This window comes from Heteronotia binoei, chromosome 14 (genome assembly GCF_032191835.1).
Source record: "Heteronotia binoei isolate CCM8104 ecotype False Entrance Well chromosome 14, APGP_CSIRO_Hbin_v1, whole genome shotgun sequence".
In the NCBI taxonomy this organism is placed as follows: domain Eukaryota; kingdom Metazoa; phylum Chordata; class Lepidosauria; order Squamata; family Gekkonidae; genus Heteronotia; species Heteronotia binoei.
This window is the reverse complement of record NC_083236.1, coordinates 19,098,982-19,121,552: the sequence shown is the minus strand read 5'-3', so window position 1 is coordinate 19,121,552 and position 22,571 is coordinate 19,098,982. Positions and strand designations below refer to the sequence as shown.

General features: G+C 47.4%; 1 protein-coding gene across 1 annotated transcript in view; it reads right to left on the bottom strand.

Annotated features, from left to right (window-relative positions):
* The window catches only part of RRBP1 (ribosome binding protein 1), a 71,713-nt gene extending 54,362 nt beyond the window's left edge, over positions 1-17,351 (bottom strand). The window contains exons 1-4 of the mRNA XM_060254355.1: positions 16,716-17,351; positions 4,415-5,113; positions 3,503-3,651; positions 1,866-1,988 (exon numbers count right to left, since the gene is read on the bottom strand). Of these exons, the coding sequence (XP_060110338.1) occupies positions 1,866-1,988; positions 3,503-3,651; positions 4,415-5,093 (951 nt within the window). The 5' untranslated portion in view covers positions 5,094-5,113; positions 16,716-17,351. The remainder of the gene's footprint in view (positions 1-1,865; positions 1,989-3,502; positions 3,652-4,414; positions 5,114-16,715) is intronic.
* Positions 17,352-22,571: the final 5,220 nt, after the last annotated feature.

Here is a 22,571-nt window from a genome sequence, read left to right as displayed (position 1 = left end):
TAAATTATTCTTAAAATATAGTTTACATATAATTTAAAAGAACTTTTTCTGAGATTTTTACATGATTATGGAAGTCATCTTCTAAAAAACTAATTTACCCGATAGTCAAACAAAGACTCGCTCACAACTTTAGCAGGGGTGGAATTCTAGCAGGAGCTCCTTTGCATATTAGGCCACACCCCCTGATGTAGCCAATCCTCCAAGAGCTTAGAGTAGGCCCTATACTAAGAGCCCTTCAAGCTCCTGGAGAATTGGCTACATCAGGGGTGTGGTCTAATATGCAAAGGAGCTCCTGCTAGAATTCCACCCCCGGCTATTAGTTTTTTCACTCACAGCTTGGTAGAATTTCTACTCACAACACTGTGGAGCTTTGAGGGAACATTACCTGAAACATAAGTCTATGCAAGCATTATTAAGCCATGCATGGCTGTTGCAGGCCCACTGCAAGCCTGCTGAGGATAGTAGCATCCCATTTCCAGTTGCACTATTGTGTTTTCCTTGAGCAACACACACAGTGTTTGCTGCACAACAGTTGGGTGGGAACAGGGTTGCCAGCTCTGGGTTAGAAATTACCTGGAGATTTGGAGGGTGGAGCCTGAGGTGGGCAGGGTTTTGGAAGGGAATGTTGGCAGGCTAATTAACACAGCAATGGTGTACAACCTGATTAAAAAGTATATAAAGTTTATTTAGGAACTAACATATTTGATAGGAAAGAGGAGAAACAGAGAGAGGTACCTACCTAAATCTCTTGTTGAGAGAGAGGGTAAGACTCAGGGTGTGGTCAGGTGGGGATTCAGCCACAGAGGCCTCCCCATTTTGAAAAAGCCACCCCAGGTTGAAGTGCACCTCAGTGATCAGATGCCCCCATGACAGGCATGGGCTGCACATGTGCTGAGAGGAGCATCTACATTGCTCCTGCAGGTGTGGAGCACGTACATAGCGTGCCCCAGCCATTCAGACAGTCAGGAAAGGGCCATGCAAGCACTTCAGCCATTTGCTACTGGGAAGTTCCTGGTGGTTATTTACTTCGGTTGCAGCCCATCCTATGACGAGGTAAGAATGGGTGGGCCATAGGGGGCAGATGTGTGCATGTGAACATGCACTTTATATCCGAGGGTGGGGTGGGGTCACTGTGGCGGATCAAATCCCCCATGTGATCACACCCTCAGTGACTTCTGAGAAGGAGGAGGGAACTGCCCTAAGAGTAGCAATCTGGAGACAAACAAAAAATGACACTTAACAGGAGAGAGAAGGTGCTGCCCCACTATCTTATCGAATTGTCCTCTTGCTACCCACTTCAGGGTCTTCTCCTCTTCTTTTCCAACAGGGCAGAGGCCTCAGCATGGTATAATGCCAGACAGTCCACCTTCCTAAGCAGCCATTTTCTCCAGGGGAACTGCCCTCTGGAGACCAGCTTTGTAATTAAGGGAAATCTCCTGTGAATTTCTTGCACTGTGCAGGGGGTTGGACTAGGTGACCCCAGAGGTCCCTTCCAACTCTGATTCTATGACTCCAGCCACTTGGAGGATGGCAACTCTAGGTGGAAGTTTGCATATACAAAAAAAAGTCCTTCAAAGGAGTGGCTGATAACTCACAAAATCCACTCTAAACCAGTCTATCAGAGAACACGAACACCTAAAGTGGCCAGAGGACAGCAAATAGACAAGCTGTATAATGTTTAACAGCAGAATCTTCACATTATCATCAGAAGATGAGGAAGAGGGGGAGTACAGGAAAGCACAGGAAGTCTCTTTCTGTCTCTCTCTCTCTCTCTCTCTCTTTCTCTCTCTCTCTCTCTCTGTCTCTCTCTCCAAATATTATCAGACTTTCTAATAGAAGTACTTGGAAAGCCATGCCACACCTACCTTGGAAAGTTCCCTCAATTTGGTTTTTGCAGCAGTCGCATTTTCCTGTTCCATGACAAGTTGCTTCTCTTTCTCTTCTAGCTGGCGCTTGAGAACAGCAACAGGGTCGCTTTTCTGAGTCGCCTGTAACAAGACCCAACAATCAGAAGAAAACAAACAGATTCAGTGCTTCAAAGCTTTTCTGGTGCATGGACCAACTAAGTTCTTAATTGCTTGGTATCTGAATGGCAGAACGCTTCACCAGACAAAATATTGGCTACCTACAACCTATATCTGCTATTTAATTGTTATCCTTCACCAACTATAGGCCAGCTACTACTAATACTATTACCATAATTCTGGTGGACCTCCTGATGGCACCTGGGTGGACCTCCTGATGGCACCTGGGTTTTGACCACTGTGTGATACGGAGTGTTGGACTGGATGGGCCATTGGCCTCATCCAACATGGCATCTCTTCTGTTCTTGTAATATACCACCAAGAGAAACCAGAGCTCCATAGCAGGAGGGCCCTTGCTTGCATTGCAGTGGATTCAGCTCTAAAAGATTATCTTTGGTAACAGATATAAGAAAACCTGTGCCTTGAACTTGGGAGAGCAGCTACTAATCAGAGACGGCAATAGTGGGATTGATGGAGAAATGGCTACTTAGATGCTACAAAGGAGCTTCACATGTTCATCTTCAATGATGCTAGGATATCACTAAACAGATAAAAGACATAGTTGCAAGAATGCTCAATCAGGTTATGAAGATGTAATTTTTAGCTAAAGCAATATATGCCAGAGAGAGAATGTAAACACAAACTTATACCAGTTTAAAATCTGATGAAATTTCTCAGCTCTCAAGCAAAGGATCCTAAAAAAATTAGTTCTACCACTGGGACTCAGGGGTAACTGCTTACCCCAAGAGCACTTAACTTGAAAAAACTCAGAAGTTAATAGCTTTACCACTGCCCTTTTGCTGACCTAAGTGGGCAGCAGCAGTAGAACAAAGCAGGAGTCAAGTTTCACCTTTAAGACCAACAAAGTTTTATTCAGAATGTAAGCTCTTGTGTGCTCTAAGCACACTTCTAATGAAGTGTGCTTAGAGCACACAAAAGCTTACATTCTGAATAAAACTTTGTTGGTCTTAAAGGTGCAACTTGACTCTTACTTTCTTTTACTGACCTGGAAATCTAATGCATGAAACTCCCAAAGGAGAACCAATTAGAGGGTTTTGCTCTGTGTGTGTGTGTGTGTACGCGCGTGCATGTGCACGCATTCAAGACCCAGCAAACAAGAGCTTAGCCTATTTCTGTAAACTTGATCATTGCATATTAAAATCTCCTTCTAAGAAAACCTGGATCTTGTATATCACTTCTTTTGCATTTCTGTGCATCTGGAACTCCTGGCCAGAGCCCCAAACAGTAGATCAAACTCAGTTTACATACTTTCCTGAGAACTGGGTCCCACTCTGCCTTCCTTAACAAAATCCAAAATCTGTTGCTAGGTGCAGGGTTGACTCTGCCTTGATCATAAAGCCATCTCCCCTCACACTGCCATGTAAGAGCTGTACAGAACTGGAAAATATTTACTTGGGATGATGAAGGATGGAGTTTCCAGCCAAAAGAAGGCTTTCTGCAACAAAACATGTACTTACCATGTGCCAGATATCCTGAGGACCTCCTGCCTTCTCCGACAGAATTTCTATCAGTTGTTGGGCCTCACCTTCTCCAAAAACCATACTTTTAATTGTAGAGGCCAAAGTCTTGTATGGAAGGTCAAGCACACAGTCAGCTTCAGCAGTCACTACAGAGAGAAGGAGGGAAAAGGAAAGGCTGACAAGGTACAAGCTACAGAGAAATAGAAAGTTTGCCACACACACAAAAATGGTTCCAAGAAGATCCTATAGAGACATATGGAAGAAGAAGAAGAGATTGGACTTATACCCCACCCTTCACTACCCAAAGGAATCTAGAGCAGTTTACAATCTCCTTTCCCTTCCCCTCCCCACAACAGACACCCTGTGAAGTAGGTGGAGGCTGAGAGAGCTCTGACAGAAACTGCTCTTGAGAAGAACAGCCTCTGACAGAATTATGACTGACCCAATGTCACTCCAGCAGTTGCATGCAAAGAAGAAGGGAATCAAACCCGGTTCTCCCAGATGAGCCTGCACACTTAACCACTACACCAGCTACTTCTGAAAAGCCACCAGAGGAGATCTTAAATCTGCAGCAATGCTAAACTACCTTGCTGAATTTCCAGCTTTCATTGGGGGGAAAAAATCACCACTTTCTTTCTTTACAAAGCTTGGTTATAACATGCAAGGAGATTCATAACTCAGTGCCCCATCAGCTACTGAGGAGGAATCTCTCCAAGACGCCTCAGAGGCCACAAATTTTGTTAGTCTTTAAGGCACTCCTGGACTCTTGCTCAATAACATAATTACGAATGCCAACTTGGAGAATGAGTAAACCATTCTCTCTCGCTCTCTGTCTCTCCCTCTCACACACACACACTTCACACACACCCCCTACAGCGTTCAACATGGTGTCTACGCAAAGAGATTTACCTGTTTCTTTTTTCTTTTTGGCAATGGACTTCTTTTTTGAACCTACATCTTGTTTCAGTTCCTCTTGGTTTCGAGGCACTTCCTGCTTTTTGACAGTCACAGAACTAGTTAACGGAGCAGTCTGCTGAGCCCCAACTGGTGGAACAGCGATGGCGGGCTCCTCCTTAGGAATTGCTTCAGAAACCAGAGCTTCAGAGACAGCAGGTGGCAGAGAAGAAACTGCAGGGCTGGGAGCCTGCTCTATCTTTGCTCCTTTCTTTTCCTTCTTTTTCTTATCTACAGGAGACAAGGTTGGCTTCTCCTTCTCCACAGGAGGAGCTGAAAGTGCTACAGCAGGGGACTCAATGATTGTTGGCTCAATATCTGAAGCCGGTTCAGGGCTCATATCCTTAGAGCCGGCAGAAGCAGCCAGATCTTGATCCAGCTCAGGTAGTCTTCCGTTGGGCTTCTCATCCTTTTTTTTGGCCTTTCCTTTTTTCTCAATGGGTTTTTCTTTCTTCTTCTTCTCCACCTTCTGCTGGCTGGCTTTCTCCAGCTCTTTACGCTGTTTCGCTAAGGCTTCTTCATAAGATGTCTCTTTCATGGAAAAGGTGGACACCAAGAATATTCCAATAGCCGAGACCAGCATGAATCCACCAAAGACCACAATACCCAGCATCTGAGGGTCATAAAAATCCATCCTCGCTCTCTTGTGTTAACCTGCAAAACATCAGAGCCAATTAATGATAAAATAACAACACTCAAACATATACAGAGCCTAGTCCAGCTAGCTCAGAAGGGTCTCACCCAACTGGCAAGGGCTTTCTCCAGTGTTTTAAGTAAGGGGTCTTCCCCAGTCTTGCTATTTAACATCCTTTAACTGGATATGCTAGACAATGAACCTGGGAACATTCTCAGGCAAAGTATATGTTCTATAACTGACCTATAACTGACCTATGGTCATGCCCCTACATTTTCAAAAGGAACCACTATCTCCATTTCTTCAACTTGGCTCAGTCTTCAGCCAACAACCTGAAGCTTGCTACATAACAGCCAAAAAAAACCGCAACAGGTTCTCAGACTACCTGAAACATACTACTGTGTGTTGTATAACATCCACTACAGGACTTGATGCTCGATGATGATGATGATATTGGATTTATATCTCACCCTATACTCTGAATCTCAGAGTCTCAGAGCCGTCACAATCTCCTTTACCTTCCTCCCCCACAACAGACACCCTGTGAGGTAGATGGGGCTGAGAGAGCTTTTTACAACAGCTGCCCTTTCAAGGACAACCTCTGCCAGAGCTATGGCTAACCCAAAGCCATTCCAGCAGCTGCAAGTGGAGGAGTGGGGAATCAAACCCGGTTCTCCCAGATAAGAGTCCACACACACAACCACTACCCCAAAGGCAGTACTTTCCCTATGTGTTGTATAACATCTGTTACAGGACTTGATGTTCGATGATGATGATGATGATGATGATGATGATGATATTGGATTTATATCCCACCCTATACTCTGAATCTCAGAGCGGTCACAATCTCCTTTATCTTCTTTTCCCCACAACAGACATCCTGTGAGGTGGGTGGGGCTGAGAGGGCTCTCACAGCAGCTGCCCTTTCAAGGACAATTCCTGTGAAAGCTATGGCTGACCCAAGGCCATTCCAGCAGATGCAAGCGGAGGAGTGGGGAATCAAACCCGGTTCTCCCAGATAAGAGTCTGCACACTCAACCACTACCCCAAAGGCAGTACTTTCCCTACGTGTTGTATAACATCTACTACAGGACTTGATGCTCAATAGTTACACTGCTCCTATGGTAGTGTACTGAATAACATGAGTTTTATTTCAAGTTGCCTGTGCTGCCCAGCACATATCACCATTTTCCAAACAAGAAGGCATATTAATTTCCTAACTTTTTGCATGTTAATATCATATGAAGCTGCCTTATACTGAATCAGACCCTTGGTCCATCAAAGTCACTACTGTCTACTCAGACTGGCAGCAGCTCTCCAGGGTCTCAGGCAGAGGTCTTTCCCATCACCTACTATCTTATAATTTGACCTGGAGATACCAGGGCTTGAACCTGGGACCTTCTCCATTCCAAGAAGATGCTCTACCACTAAGCCACAGCCTCAACCTTTTGCCTTGGGAAGGGGCTGTGGCTCACTGGCAGAGCATCTGCTTGGCATACAGAAGGTCCCAGCTTCAGTCCCCAGCATCTCCAGTTAAAAAGGTCAGGTAGGAAAGATCTCAACTTTAGATCCCTGGAGAGCTGCTGCCAGTCTGAGTAGACAATACCGACTTTGATGGACCAAGGGTCTGATTCAGTATGAGACAGCTTCATATGTTCATGTGACCAAGTCTGCATTTAGTCTCCATAGGCAAGTAGGATTTACATTTATATCCATAACAACACACAAGTTATCAGACAAATCTATAATCTCTGTATCTTACTCAGTCACATATTGCAGAAGAAAGACAAAGATCAATTACTGAGCATGTGTTGTATGTAGCAATACTGTTAATATGCCTCAAACATGGCTCAAGTACTGCAAAATCAGTACAAAAAGCTTATCAAAAAGGAGTGTGTAATTATAGCTGATGATCTATGTGAACAAGTAGCAATCACAGCATTCAAATCACCACACATAACAATGCCTTCTTCAGCAGTGCCTGGTAATAGCCAAAAAGATATACACACACACACACACACTGAAGAGTAACTAGGTCAGAAATTTGCCTTCTACACTAATACCTACCATCTTGATCTCCCCCCCCCCCAACTAAAAATCGTATTAGGGTTGCCAAGTCTAACTCAGAAAATACCTGGGGACTCGGGGGTGGGGCCGGGAGACTTTGAGGATGGAGCAAGGAGACTTTTCCAATCCCTAAAATAAATAAATAAAAATATAGCCGTGCAATTTCCCTGAATACAGTCTTCATTTCCTCATTCCCCAAGCAGCTGGCTGCACTTCTTCTCCCTCCTTCCCTCCCCCCCCCCACTCTCACACACACGCAGAGGCATAGAGCAGCCAAAATAAACACAGTTCGGAAGCACACACTTTCTGATTTCACTGGGACAATTTACTCACCATGAGAGTTGTTGACTGCTCTATACTCAACCCAGTTAATCAGACTAACACAGGGAAACCAGAGGTTACTGTTTTAGTGTGCAAACGGCTTCTTAAGGGACTGGAAAACAAATGGAGGTTCTGAGCTCCTTCCCTTCTCTTTCAACAGGCACATTGTTCTGCAGGCTTCTCCCACCCCCATTCAGCCTGGCTCAAAGATTTAAAGGCAGAAGAAGGAAGCTGTTCCTAGTGTCTTCTTAAGCCTTCTGAAGTTTGAAGGCACATGGTGGCTGCTGGGGCGGGGCTTCCCCTGCCGACCAGCTGACTGGGGGGCAGGAAAGAGTCTGGCAAACCAGAAGATCCCCCGCTGAGACCTGGGGATTGGCAAGCTTAAATTATATTGTTGGTTTAATACAGACGGCAATGGTTTAATGACTTAAAATTTGGAAGAACAACTAAGAAATCCCAGTCTGATAATGTACCAGACTGAGCCCGCCAATTAATTTAATTCTATTTTTTCCCTAGCTGTCCTTCTTGGTCAGTCATGCAGAGTGATCGCACCCAGAACTAGACTTTTGGCCCAGCTTCAAACAGCTCTGCTGAACAACAAGCCCAAATGGATGGTGGTGGGCTGAAACAATCCTGCCACCAGTGGTTCCAGGGCACAATCTCTGGGCTTCCTTACCACTCAGCCCACCAGAGGATCTGGCTCTTCTCCATCCCCATGCTGGCATTACCCAATCTCCAGTTTGGGCTAAAACACAGTTTTCTGATACTCCAAACATGCTTTCAAAACACTGAACTAGCACTACTTGTGGATGCTATGAAAGCCAGATTCAACCATTGTACTTCCTTTCAAACAAAGATGCTTGCTAAGAATAGGGCTGATCTCTGAGCGTGTAATGTAGGGAATACCCCGCCCAGCAGGTGTCCTGATAGCCCTTCACCTGGCCTATTCCTATTGTCGCCGCTGGTGGTCCTTCTATATCAGCAGCTTTCTTCTGCTTGGGCAATTCCCCCAACAATGGTCTTTTTCTCCTCATTGCCCACATGTATCCCTTGAAATGGGAGTCCCTTCAGACACAGCTTTTAGATCTACCCTTTCAGAGCTGCTTGTGAACTGCTTCGCCTTGGGCCTTCTCCAGGTGCTGAGCATTTCCTTTGGCAAGCTCTACCCAGAAGACTACTGATGTCATAAAAGAGTCACTCCACAGCATATAACTAGCAGTGGATATCTTTAAGGAAGCATCCCATTTCTACTTCCACACACACTTCACGCGGTGTAAGCCAAAGATTAGCTAAAAAGGCTTCTTCAACCCAGAAGCTATGAAGCGTCCAGACTAACCCATTTTCAAGCTGGCTTTTCCAGATGATCCCTTCAGGGCTTGCCACTGGACAATACAGTCTGCCCACCCTCTGGAACTGCCAGTCCCAGATCTTACATCCTGTTATGGTTACCGTATTTTAAAAAGCAAAGAAAGAGGACACGTTTCCTTACTGACTACTTCAAACAACTGATCACTAAGACAAATTTCATTGTAAATACTCCTAAACTTGAAGCTTGCCTCCACTGGGGGACTAGGGGGCAAAACAGGCTCAGTCTCCCAAACCAACGAAAGGGCATTTTTTGTCAATTTTTTTCATGAACCAAAAGAGGATGGGCACCAAAAAAAGAGGACATCTGGTAACCTTTGCTTACAGCATGGTTTGAGCAGGGAAAGCACTCTCCAATAGTCTTCTCAGAGGACATATGTTAGCACCCTCTTGCCTGTGCTGGATTAAACCCTGTGGAGGCCACTAGGCAGTCGAAATCTTGGGGGTCTCCTTACAATCTTGGGGGTCCCACCCCACCGCTCATGGCCCCCGCTGCAGCCTGCAGGCACCTTCTTAAAAGCCCCTTTTACTGAGCTGCAGGGGAGAGGCAGAGAGAGGCAAACTTGGTGACAATACCAGCAGCAGCTGCACCAAACAAGTCGGTCAAAGAGCACCTCAGTTGCTGGCTGCTTGTGCAGGCTGAGAGGGCTGCAAGCAGGGGGGAAACTGGGAGGGGAAGCCAGCCCAGGGCCCCTAAAGATGTGTGGGCCCAAAGGCCAGTGCCTGCTTGGCCTAATTGCTAATCCGGCTCTGCCTCTTGCTTCTTCTGAGTTGCTATTCTTTTCTGTATCTCAGTATTAGTTACAGAACTGTTATGGGTCTAATTGCTTTTATTCTGATCCGTAAATGCTTCTGTAATTACGTTTTTTTGTTCACTGTCCTGAGCTCTATATGGGGAAGGGTGTTCTATTTATTTTATTTTATTGGATTTCTATCCCGCCTTCCCCGCCGAAGCAGGCTCAGGGCGACTCACAACAATAAAAGCATTTACAGGTTAAACATTAACTAATTAAAATCTTACAACAAAACAATTAAAACATTTTAAAATTAAACTAATTAAAATCTTACAACAAAACAATTAAAACATTTTAAAAACAGTTTGGTGCTAATAATAACAATACATTCCAGTAATTTCAGTCTTCTTGAGTACCCGCATATGTGGCTATCCATTAAAAGCAAGTTGAACTAAAGCTGTCTTGCAAGCCTTGCGGAACTGGACAAGGCCCTACAAGGCTCTTGTTTCTTCTGGCAGTTGGTTCCACCAATAGGGGGCCGCTATAGAGAAGGCTCTCCCTCTTGCCTCCCTCGGCCCAGGGATCAATAACAGGTTCCGTGTCCCTGATCTGAGTACCCTCTGGGGAACTTATGGGAAGAAACGGTCCCTAAGGTAGACAGGTCCTCAGCCATATAGGTAATAACCAGCACCTTGTAGCGAATTCGGTACACTATTGGCAGCCAGTGCAGTTCCCGCAGCCCAGGCTATATGTGCTCCCGCATGGGGAGCCCCAATAACAGCCTAGCCGCTGTATTCTGCACCAGCTGCAGTCTCCGGATTTGAGACAAGGGCAGCCCCATGTAGAGGGCGTTACAGTAGTCCAATCTCGAGGTGACCGTAGCGTGGATCACAGTTGCCAGGTTGCCACGGTCAAGGAAAGGGACCAACTACCTTGCCTGCCTAAGGTGGAAAAAGGCGGCTTTGGCAGTGGCTGCTATCTGGGCCTCCATTGTCAAGGAAGGTTCCAGTAGCACCCCCAAGCTTCTGACCTTGGGTGCCACTACAAGTGGCGCACCATCAAAAGCTGGTAGGGGGATTCCCCTTCCCAGGCCACTGCGGCTCAGGCAAAGGACCTCTGTCTTTGTCGGATTTAGCTTTAGTCGACTCAGCTTAAGCCACCCTGCCATGGCCTTCAGGCCAAGTCCAGATTTTCTGGGGTACAGGTAGACCGGCCATCCATCAGTAGATAGTGCTGGGTGTCATCAGCGTACTGATGGCAACCCAACCCACACCTCCTGGCAATCTGGGCAAGGGTGTGCATATAGATGTTAAATAGCATCGGGGAGAGCACCGCCCCCTGAGGCACACCACAGTTAAGTGGGTGTCTCTGGGATGTCTGTCCCTTGATTGCCACCCTTTGTCCCCGACCGTGGAGAAAAGAGGAGAGCCATTGTAAGGCCAGCCCCTGAATCCCTGTGTCAGCAAGGCGGTTCTATAAATCTATAAATCAGGGGTGGCCAACGGTAGCTCTCCAGATGTTTTTTGCCTACAACTCCCATCAGCCCCAGCCATTGGCTATGCTGGCTGGGGCTGTTGGGAGTTGTAGGCAAAAACATCTGGAGAGCTACCATTGGCCACCCCTGTTATAAATCAAATAAATAAATAGATAGGACCACCTTCACATGAAGGGCTTGTATAGCTGCTTCCAGCAGCCCCAAGCATCACCGGGATGCTGCTGGAGAAAGGTCTTTTGCATCCCCTCAACACTAGAGAGACTGCAAGAAATTGGGCTTTTTTCTCATCAATCCTCCCAGCGTTCACAGAGGCCAAAAGCTCACAAAAAGACCAAAGTCAGCCAGGTATCCAATCCTAGCCAACACATTTCTTCTCAGGCAATTGAGCTTTTGCCATCTTAAAGTTGCTGCAACTAGTTGTAAAGCTTGAAACAGGCAGTGCAATATTAAGGAAACCTTCCTGGGAGTAAGCCCCATTGAGCAGACTGGAGAAGGATTCTGAGTAGCCCTGGTTAGGATGGCTCTGAATAACAGCATGGTGCAGTGGTTAAGTGTGGCAGACTCTAATCTGGAGAACCGGGTTTGATTCCCTACTTGTCCACCTGAACCCTGTAGGGTGACCTTGGGCCAGTCACAGTTCACTCAGAACTCACTCGGCCCCACCTGCCTCGCAAGGTGCCTGTTGTGCACAGGGGAAGAGAATGGGATTGTAAGCCACTTTGAGATGCCTTAAGGTAGAAAGAAGCAGGGTATATAAACCCACTCTTCTTCTATTAATCAGCTGCAAACTAACCAAGAAGCCTGACTAGTCCAAAACATCAAGATGGAACACGAGACACCCACCCTTAAACTAAACAGCAGGGAAGTAGAAGCTGTTGCTGATCTCTGGTCTCCTCATTAAATGTCTCGTCTTCTGAGAGCAGCTGTTTGAGGGAAGAGGTATGGGCCTCATCCATATCAGTGACCCAACACACTCTCACCTACTAGGCTGCATTAACCATGACGCCATGAGGGAAAAGCACTTAGCCTTTGGGCTCACACAGTACCTTGTTTAAACTGGGCTGCTCGCTTTTGAAAAAAGCTATGTATGTTTCAAGACCAAAACAGTTCAAAATCCACCTAGGCTCCTGAAACTTCTCCAGGGTCATGTTTAAACCTGGCCTTAGAAACAGCCCATAGTGTGCTTATCCTCGCAGGAGCAGACAGGATTCTTAAGACCTGGGGTCACCGCAGTCAGCACTCTTCCCTTATCTATACTCTGTAAACACACATGGCTACCATTTGCTCCTGTGGATGAGAAAAACACTTTTGTGGCCATGAAGGTGAGATCTGCCCTCCACTCTTGACACAGAACGACTCAGTCCTCCAGTTAATGAGATGTCATCAGGCTGGGTCACTACATATTTGTTGAGGGAGACTGTTGTTTGAGAAACACCAGTCAGAGCCTCTTGGGGGAGCTGTTGAGCAAGACATTGAATTGTGGCCATTGTATGTGATTAAGAAACCTCAGATACCCATTCTGAACTCTTTGGAGAAAGAACAGCATCTAGAAAGAACAAAGACATCAGCATTCCATGAGACGTTTTAAGGTGCTTATAGTCACTCTTACACCCAAAAGCATAGAAACTGTAAATCAACACACATACCCATTTTATCTATTTATTTAATGTATTTTTATTCTTGCCCTTCCTCTATGGAGCTTGGGTTTTCCAGTTTTTAAAGGTATTTAGGTACTATAATGCTCTTCATTGTATTTATCATTCTCTAATCCACCTAGGGATGCCATCTTCCAGGTAGGGCCTGGGCATCCCTTGGGATTACAGATCATCTTCTGACTAGAGATCAGCCCTTGGAGAAATGGTTGCTTTGGAGGGAGGACTGCATGGCATTGTAACCCACTGAGGTCTCTGTCCTCCCCAGGCTCCATCCCCAAATCTCTAGGAGTTTTCCAACCTGGATCTGGCAAAAAAAAACCAAACCAAACCATCCCCTGCTGGCTGCCAGGGGAGATGAAGCACATAAATAAATAAAATTTATCCTCACAACAACCCTGTGAAGTAGATGAGACAGAATGACCAGGTCCACTGCTGGGGGGTTCCAGAACCCCAGGCCGAAACCTCCTCCCCACCCCAAACTGATGGTTTTTGCGCACACTTTGTGTGCACAGCCCAATAACATCATCGGAAGTGACACCATTGGTCATGCATGCTTGGTCCACCCCTGTGCTCAGCCCTCTCCCGCTGCCATGCCCCCCCAACTTTGCTGAGGCTTTCTAAGCCTCAGCGAGGTCAGGAAATTAGTGGACACGGCAGGTGAGGAACGGGTTGGCCTATTCCCACCCACCTATTTGGCCTACTCCCATGCGCCGGCCCTGAGAATGACTGGGCTGAGATCACCAGTAAAATCCCCGGCAAACAGTGATTTGAACTGGGCATCCCCAATCCAACACGGTCACTGCTATACTATTGCTGTCTCTCATTTTGTTACCTCCACAGCACTGAAGCAGTAAACAGGCTCTGTGGCGCCTCAGATGTGGAGCTCACAGTCCCAAACCTCTTGGTCTGCAGTCTGAGGCAGGACTGAAACGTAGGCCCCAGTGGGGTTAGTGAGCCCAGAATCACACACCAACCCCCTTCTTTCTCACAGATGTTTTCCTTTGGGTTCAACAGAATGCAGAGACAGGCTGTGTATGGGCAGTCAGATGAGGACAAAGGCAGACTCACACATGGAAAAAGCACAACGCTGAGGCAGGCAAGGCAGTGAGAGAACAGGGGAGCACAGAGGGAAACATCACATTTATGAGTCAACATGCATCATATCAACAGGTTGGCTCTGTTTCAAATGCATTTATTATTTTCATGGTTTGTCCATTGTTTCCAGAACTGTACCAGGCATTCGAAGGAGACTATTGTGGTCCTTAAAATGCCAGGGAGGAGGCTCTAAAGCTGAGGCCAAGGGCTTACAACTGCCCTAAAAGAGGTCAGCATTATCTCAGTTTAAACCAAGCTGTGGCAGAGATCTCTGAACAAGCAGAGAGCCAATCCCTTGACGGCCAAGGTCACCAATAATTTCAGAGGGTAGCCCTACCAATCTGCAGTAGAACGTTTAGATCTGAGTCCAGTAGCACCCTAGAGACCAAAAGATGTTTGGCGTATGAGCTTTTGGGGGTCAGACATGATGAAGGTCTCTAGCTAAGGTACTCCTGCCCTGCCTAGTCCAGGTTAGCCAATCTCATCAGATCTTGAAAGCTAAGCAGGGCTGGTCCCAGTTAGACTTATACGTATTCAATAACCTTTATTGGCATGATATCAAACATAAGAGGGAACCAATCAATCCATCAGCCATTTGCAAATACATTAAGCACCTCCTAGATATAAAAAATCTGCAACAGTTTCAATTACCAATTGGTTCCGAGTCGACAACAAGAAGGCAATTTTATATTTGCCAGGCTTTTCTGTTTGCTCACTCAAACAGAGCTCAATGAATACGGAGCGCGGCTCAGAGTAAAAAGTACAGCTTAAAAACACATGTTCTAAAGTTTCTATCTCTGGACATGCACAAGTGCACAGTCTGTTAGCATAGGGAGTTTTATGTAATCGTCCGAGAAGCATCACAGATGGCAGCACATTGAACCAAGCTAGCAAATAGGCTCTGCCGTTAGACTTGAACCGGAGACCACCAAGGAAGACTCTGCAGTGGAAAGCAACAGCAAACCACCTCTGAATGTCTCTCACCTTAAAAATAGGGTCATAATAAATTGGCTGCAACTAAAAAAAAGGTGCTACTGGACTCAGGGTCATCAGAATTGAATATATAATTAAACAATTAAGAGTGCAGAATTAAGAGTACACATTTTACAGACAGCATGGGGCAGGGAGAGGCAACAGTTTGTGTGAATTCCTTCTTTTCCTCACACACAGAGCACGAGCAGCTCCCCTCTCCCTGTGCGTGTGCATATGAGTGTGCCACACATTCTCTTCTCCCTCTCTTTGAAACAGACGGAATGCTACCTCCCCCACCCCAAGTTTCTGTTCTCCAGCCCAGACAGGCAAGACACACTTTACTTTTCTGGGAAGCTCCTGGGAAATGTGCCTTGACCAAACATATGCTCGCAGCTTGCCGCAAGTTAAATGATAGGTTAAAACAGGAACTCTGAACCCTCAGAAAGATAATAAGCAGGAGTTCTGTGGCACCTTAAGGTCTAACAAGATTTTATTCTGGTGGAAGCCTTGGTGCACTAGAGACCACTTCTTCAGATGCCTCCACAGAAAACGTCTGCAGGCGTTAAACCTTTGAGGTGCCCCAATACTCCTGGTTTTTTCTACTGTAATATGGCTGCCTCTCTGGAACATGTAACAGGCTTAAGGGAAAGACACATGCATTAGCCCTCTATTTGTAACAGAATCTAAACTGTCAAATTGTAGAACAAAATAAGAGTCAAGCTGCAGCTTTAAGACCAACACACTTTTATTCAGAATGATCGCAGTAGGGCTGGAGTTGGTCTGAAGCAAGAGAACAACGCAGCAGACAAGTGCACCTTTAAGACCAACAAACTTTTATTCAGAATGTAAGCTTTTGTATGCTCTTATGAAAGCTTACATTCTGAATAAAACTTAGTTGGTCTTAAAGGTGCCCTTGTCTACTGCTTTGTTTTATTCAGAATGTAAGCTTTCGTGTGCTAGAAGCACACTTCGTCAGACAATAGGATGGGATGGCAAATAGTCCTAAATACAGAGAAAGCGGACAGTGAACTAGCATGCAAAATCATGGAAATATTTGTTAGCAGATTAAAAGAATTGCAATTTGGTGTCTAGTGATTGTGAGTTTATGTTAACTGGGCTGCATCAACAACAAGGCTTACATTCTGAATAAAACTTTGTTGGTCTTAAAGGTGCCACTTAACTCCTACTTCGTTCTATTGCTTCAGACCAACACGGCTGCCTGCTTGGATCTGACAAATTGTAGGTACACAAGGGGAGGGGGACACAGCTTTTACCTTTCACCATACTAACAGGCCAAATCTTGCTTTTGTAAGAGAACTTACATGCTGCTGAAGGGTCAAATATGGGGAACACCCCCTCTGGCTTCACTAGAAAGCTGCTCTAAGCCAACCCTATGTGCCCAACCTTGCCTACTCGATCATCATTGTTACTTGCCCTGAGTCCGCTTGTGGAGAGGGCAGGATAGAAAACGAAAGTGATAGATAAATTAATTAATTAATTAAAGAAGGGCTAGGAATGACTGGTCTGCTCAAGAAAGCAGCACTTCTTTCATTTCAGCTTATTTTATTTACGTGATGTATAGATAGCCTCCTTTTCTTGCAGGAATACAAGGCAGATTATACATGAGTCAATACAATCGACAATTGGAACATTCAATAACCAATGCATAAGGATTTAAAGAAGTCTGGAACTACCCGAAAGAACAGAAGCATAGCATAAGTATTCACGTGACACATCAAACCCCTAGAGAAATCACATAAGCCGGATCCTGCTTACAATAAGGGGTGGAGGAACAGTGGCTCTCCAGATGCTTTTTGCCTACAACTCCCATCAGCCCCAGCCATTGCAGCAGTATAGACCACAGTCCCGACTTGTTTATCCAAGCAAGTTTGCACTTTCTACAGTGCAATCCTATTACCTGCGCGGAAAAGCCCTCTTGGCAACAGTTTTGCAGCTTGCAGAAAGCCAAGAGAGCGATATTGAAAGCACACTGTCCCAGGGGTTGCAGCTCCAGGTAGGGAAACTCCTCGAGATTTGGGGATGGAGCCCGGGGAGGCCAGGGACCTGGGTGGGACACAATGCCATCTCAGCCCACCTTCCAAAGCACCCATTTCCTCCAGGGGAACTGATCTCTGTAGCCCGCAGGTGAGCTGTCATTCCGGAGGTTGCCCAGGTCCCACCTGGAGGCTGGCATCCCTGGCACACACACAGGGCTCCGGAGCCTGTCTGGCGACGCCGCTAAGCCCGTCCCCGACACCCAAGAAAAGTCTTCCCGGTCCCAAGTTTTGCTTCGGACGGAACTGGAGGGAGACGAAGCCCTTTCTGCAGCTCCAGCGGCCCCGAGGGATCCCCTGCAAGGGCTGGAGGCGCTAGCGGGGCTGCGAGAAACTCTCGGCCGGGAGGAAGCACGGAGCGCAGCCACGACTTGCTAGAAAGAGCAGGGCCCCTCCGCCCCGAAGCTGCAGCCGCCCGCCTCTCCTCGCCCTCTCGGGCCGGGGAAGCTGCAAGGCGCCGGCGGCGGCGCCCTCCACCCGCAGCAGCCAGCAGCCGCCCACGGAGCTCCGCGCCGCCGGCTCGCCCCTCCCTCGGTCCCGCCCGCCCGCCTGCCGGGAGGAGAAGTGGACACGTCGTCACTGCAGCCAGGCTGAGTCGGCCGCCCGCCGGAGGCTCCCCGCTAGCGCCCCGAGCCGCGCCGGCAGAGCAGCCGCCAGCCGGCTCACGCCAGCCCCGCTAAGCTGCAGGCTGCTGCAGACAGGCAAGAGCCGCCCCCTCCCGTCCCCGGCATAGCGGCTCCTTCCACCCCGAGCGAGCCGGGAGAGAAGCGGGCGCCACGGCCTGCCCCGGCTGCTTCGGGGTAGCCCCCGCAGGGTCTGGCACGGCCGACCCCGCCAGCCTGGAGCGCCCCCCCTCCCCGGCCCCACTTCCAGCCTGCCTGCCTCCCTCCCTCCGTGGCCGGCCCTTCCCCGCCTTGCCTGGGCGCTCTTCCTGCCGCCTGGAGCGCCTTTCTCCGCCGCTGCCCTCGCCTCGCCTCTCCTCGTCGGCCTGGCCTGCGCTGCTCCTCCGCCCGAGGGCACGCGGTTGCAGAGGCTCGCCTGCCTGCCTTCTTGCGTGGAGTCGTGGCACTTCTCGCCCTCCCTCCCGGAGGCAGGCGACTCGCCTTCCCCGCCCCTCGCCCGGGATGGGCCTTGGAGCCGGGCCCACAAGCTGCGCGTCGAGGGGGCTGCCGGCCGCCGGGCAGGCCGGCCCGGGGCGCGGAGGGGAGGGCACTCGGGGGCGCCAATGGGGGGCCGAGCGGGCCGCCACGTGCGGGTGGGGCGCGGGGGTCGCGTGGCCTGGCCCCGCTGGTCTCGCGCGGGGAGGAGGTGGCGGTGGCCTGGCCCTTCCCGAGCATCGCCCTTGGGCCTGCCCTGCTCCCTTCCCGCTAGATCGCTGCTGATCCTGCCAGGTGGCGGAGGGCAGGGGTGCCAGGACCTCCCTGGCCACCTGTGGGGAATGGGGGGGGGGGGGTAGGGGTGCCAGCTCCCGTCTGGGAAGCTCCCGGAGGTTTGGGAATGGAGCCTGGGAGGATAGGGATCTCAGAGGGTTGCAATGCCGCATAGAGTTCACCCTCCAAAGCATCCCTTTTCTCCAGGACCGGTGTCTGTAGTCTGGAGGGGGGTTGTTATTCCAGGGGATCCCCAGGTCGCACCTGGAGGCTGGCAGCCCTGCCCTCCTCCAAAGCAACCATTTTTCCTGCTGAACTGATGTCTGTCAGCTGGAGGTCAGTTGTAATTATGGGGGAGGGGCTGTCTCCAAACCACACCTGGAGACTGGTAACCCTGGACTGACAGCCGCTTCCATGTAGATAGAGCCAAGCGGGCAGCCCTGTTGATCCGAAGCAGTAGAACAAAGTAGGAGTCATGGTGCACTTTTAAGACCTTTAAGACCAACAAAGTTTTATTCAGCTGTGCTCCAAGCACTCTTCATCAGACCAGGAATCAGGTACAGTGAGCAGGGCTATATATAGCTGGTAGGCAGTGGTTTAGAATGCAAAATGGTACAAATTTAAGATCCAGTGACAGGATAGTAAAATTTACAAATTGAGCAAACCTTTGATCTGGTTTTGTACAATTTGTTAATTCTGCTATTATTGGATCTTAAATTTGTACCATTTTGCATTCTAAACCACTGCCTTCCAGCTATATATAGGCCTGCTCACTGTACCTGATTCCTTGTCTGATGAAGCGTTCTTGGAGTTACTTCCATGGAACGCCATATAACAAAAACAACTGGAGATGGCCTAGATCCCCAGGTCCCATCTGGAGTCTGGCTTGCCTAGGGGGTAGTATAATTTGGGGAAACTGCTTTAATGCACATCACATCTATTTGGTACCCTCTCAGTCTAAAGTCCACCTTCCACTGCCCCGCTAATTTTGTCCCATCAGATTTGCTCCTCTACTGCTGGAAGCCTCAGAACTCCCTAACTGAGAGAACAGGTGTGGTGTAGGGGTTAAGAGTGCGAGACCAGGTTATGAGAGACCCAGGTTCGACTCCCCGCTTGTGCTATGGGAGCTTGCTGGGTGACCTCAGAGCCAGTTGCGCTCTCTCCACCTAACCTACCTCACAAGATTGTTGTGAGGAGAAACCAAAGGAGGGGTGAATGATATAAGCTGCTCTGGGTCCCCATTGGAGAGAAAGGTGGGATATAAATTAAATAAATAAAAATAACAATGTGTGAGGTGGTGAAAGAAGTAATTGAAGTCTCTACTTCCAGCCCACAAGGCGTTCTCAGGCAGCACTACTGAATTCTATTCCCTCTGGATAAGGGAGAAGAGCGTCTTTGGATGACTTCCTTTACTCACAAAGAAGTATCCAGGCAGGGAATTGCACTCCTAAAAGCAGATGGCCCAGTTGCTCCTCTTGGATTAGGTACCGGCTGCAGCTGCTCTCACTTTCAGCTGAAAAGCTATCTGGGGAACATAGATGCAGTTTCTGCCATCACCATCCTGCCTGTCAACATGTAAAAGGCTGGGTGGGTCTAAGCAGAACAGAGCAAGGGCAGAAGAAAAACGGAGAAACCAAAAGGAAACAGGAAAGGAGAAGGGCTAGTTCTAGCATCCTTCATCCACTGTCTTCACTGATTTTTGTTTAAGACTCCCTTTCTTTACCTGTTGATGGGCAGAAACATGAATAAATCTACTTGGATCCCTCCACCATTACATCCATTTTGGACCTTCTCAGTTTAAAGCCCTCCTTGCGCTACCTCTACCAGAGATTTGTTCTGCCAAGAAGCAGAAAGCAGACTATAGGAGGGGGCTGTGGCTCAGTGGCAGAGTCTCTGCTCGACATGCAGAAGGTCTCAGGTTCAATCCCGACATCTCCAGTTGAAAATGATCAGGTAGTAGGTGATGTGAAAGACCTCAGCCATGAGACCCTGGACAGCCACTTATCAGTCTGAGTAGACAGTACTGACTTAGGTGGTCCAAGTATCCGATTGAGTACAAGGCAGCCTTTTGTGTTCATATGTACATCATTTTTCCTTCCCTGTTTTATCCTTATAGCAAGCTTGTGAGATGCAAGCTGCGACTAGCCCTAGGTCACCCTAGAAGCTACTTGGCCAGCACAGTCCTAAACAGAGCTGTGGCAGAGGTGGCATTCTAGCAAGAGCTCCTTTGCATATTAGGCCACACACCCCTGATGTAGCCAGTGCTCCAAGAGCTTAGAAGGCTCTTTTTGTAAGCTGTTAGAGGATTGGCTACATCAGGGGTGTGTGGCCTAATATGCAAAGGAGCTCCTGCTAGAATTCCACCCCCGCGTGCTTCTGAATCCTGGGTTTAGAAACATGTAGCTCTATTTAGAACAGCACCATGGATCTCCAAGGCTTGGTTTGGATGATAATCCCAAATGGGTAGCCATCTGAATTTGTAGCAGCAAAATAAAACAGGAATTCAGTGGAAGCTAACATAATTTATTCCTCCAAAATGTTACACTGGAAATTAAATTATTTATTTTTTTCTTCTGTTCCTAGCCAGACACTCAAATCACTCTAATCACACTGGCTAAATTGAGGTTCCCACCTTCCCTAACTCTGAAGAGCATTCCAACTCAATAGTGGAGAGGGGATTCTCATCAAAAAAGGAACTACCTTTCTTTTGTTGAATCCTTGATAGCAGTCTAGCAGTATATTGGCAAAACCAGAGTGAGACTCATTTGCAGTAACAAAGGCAGTTCAGTTTCATCAAGCACAGCATTTGCAAGCTCAAGTGAGGAACAAAACTCTCACGGAGGTTTGAGACTTGGCTGCAGAAACCTGGCTGCAGAGCCCCAGAACAGAAGAGGCAGAGCCCCAGAACAAATTTATTGCAGCCCAACACAATTCAAGTCTGTTACAAGACAGAATGAGTATATGATGCAATATAAGGGAATGCCCTAGGAAGGTCCCTTTATAAGGGGGACAGGATTATAGGCTGTTAACATTTCATGCCTTAGACAAGTGTTCTGTTTGCCTTCTGTAATTCTCATTATATTGCATTTCTGACTGATGTCTCATGCTAACTAAACTTTTAAATATCTTGTAATCTTCATTGAGTTTCAGTGAGCCAGTCTATAAACATGAATAAATCTGGATCATGTGATGCAATAAAATGTAAAAATTGAAGAGGGGGCCTTAATGTGAATTTTTTTTTTTAAAAAAACAGTTTTTCTTCCAACAAACTGCTTTCAAAGATATGACTTCTAAACTACTGAATTTACAGTTTAAAATGATTTTAAATTACCTCTCACCACAAGCAGGAAACTACACAAAAGGCATTGGTTATAACATGAATGAACTGGAGACAGACTGCTTCCTGTAAAGATTACATATAGAATGGCTGAGTCAATGTTGTGGTTATTGCTTAAATGATATTAACTAACCAAGCAAACACAGAACTCTCTGTCTGGTTAAAGGGGACCTATCCACGCAGCACTCCATCTTACATAAGAACATAGGAGAAGCCGTGTTGGATCAGGCCAATGGCTCATCCAGTCCAACGTTCTGTGTCACACAGTGGCCAAAACCCAGGTGCCATCAGGAGGTCCACTAGCAGGGCCAGAAGCCCTCCTCCTGTCTTGGTGCCCCAGACCTACATTCAGCATTCCAGGTGAGGTCTGAATAGCATCTAATAGAGTGAACATTGCTTCCCACGATCTGGTGTATTGCTTCTATTAGGTGGTTTTGTAATCACATCACACTGCTTGACTGACCCAAGTCCCACCGCAGGCTTGAAATCCTGTGTATTTCTGCTGTGTATTACCAAATTTTGTACCTGTGCATCTGATTCTTGTAGCCTATATATGGAACATTTGTGTCATTTTTTCCTTATCTTTTTTCCGTTAAGAGGTAGGCAGCCAGAAAGAGCACTATTTGAAATTTTTAAAAGTATATTATAGTAATTATGCATTTGAAGGTGCAGCAGCATAGCTGTGGCAGATGAATGGACAAGGGGTGATAATTTACAGGCCAACTACAGGTGATAAAAGGCACTCTTAGCAACCACTCGTCAAAGACGGCAGCTGGGTCAGTATGGCGGAGTGATTGAGGGGTGGTTGAGTGATCAAATCTCAGAACTTTTCATCAGGTCAGATGTGACCAAAAAATAGAGTTATGATGAGCTTGAAAGCCTGCATAATGTTTTGTGGCGGCTGGTTGTCATCCATAAACTTGTTCTGGATTTTGTGTGAGCCATTATGGCTGTTTGCAACTTCATTGGGGGAAAGGCAGAAGGAAATCAAAATATATATACAAACCCCACAC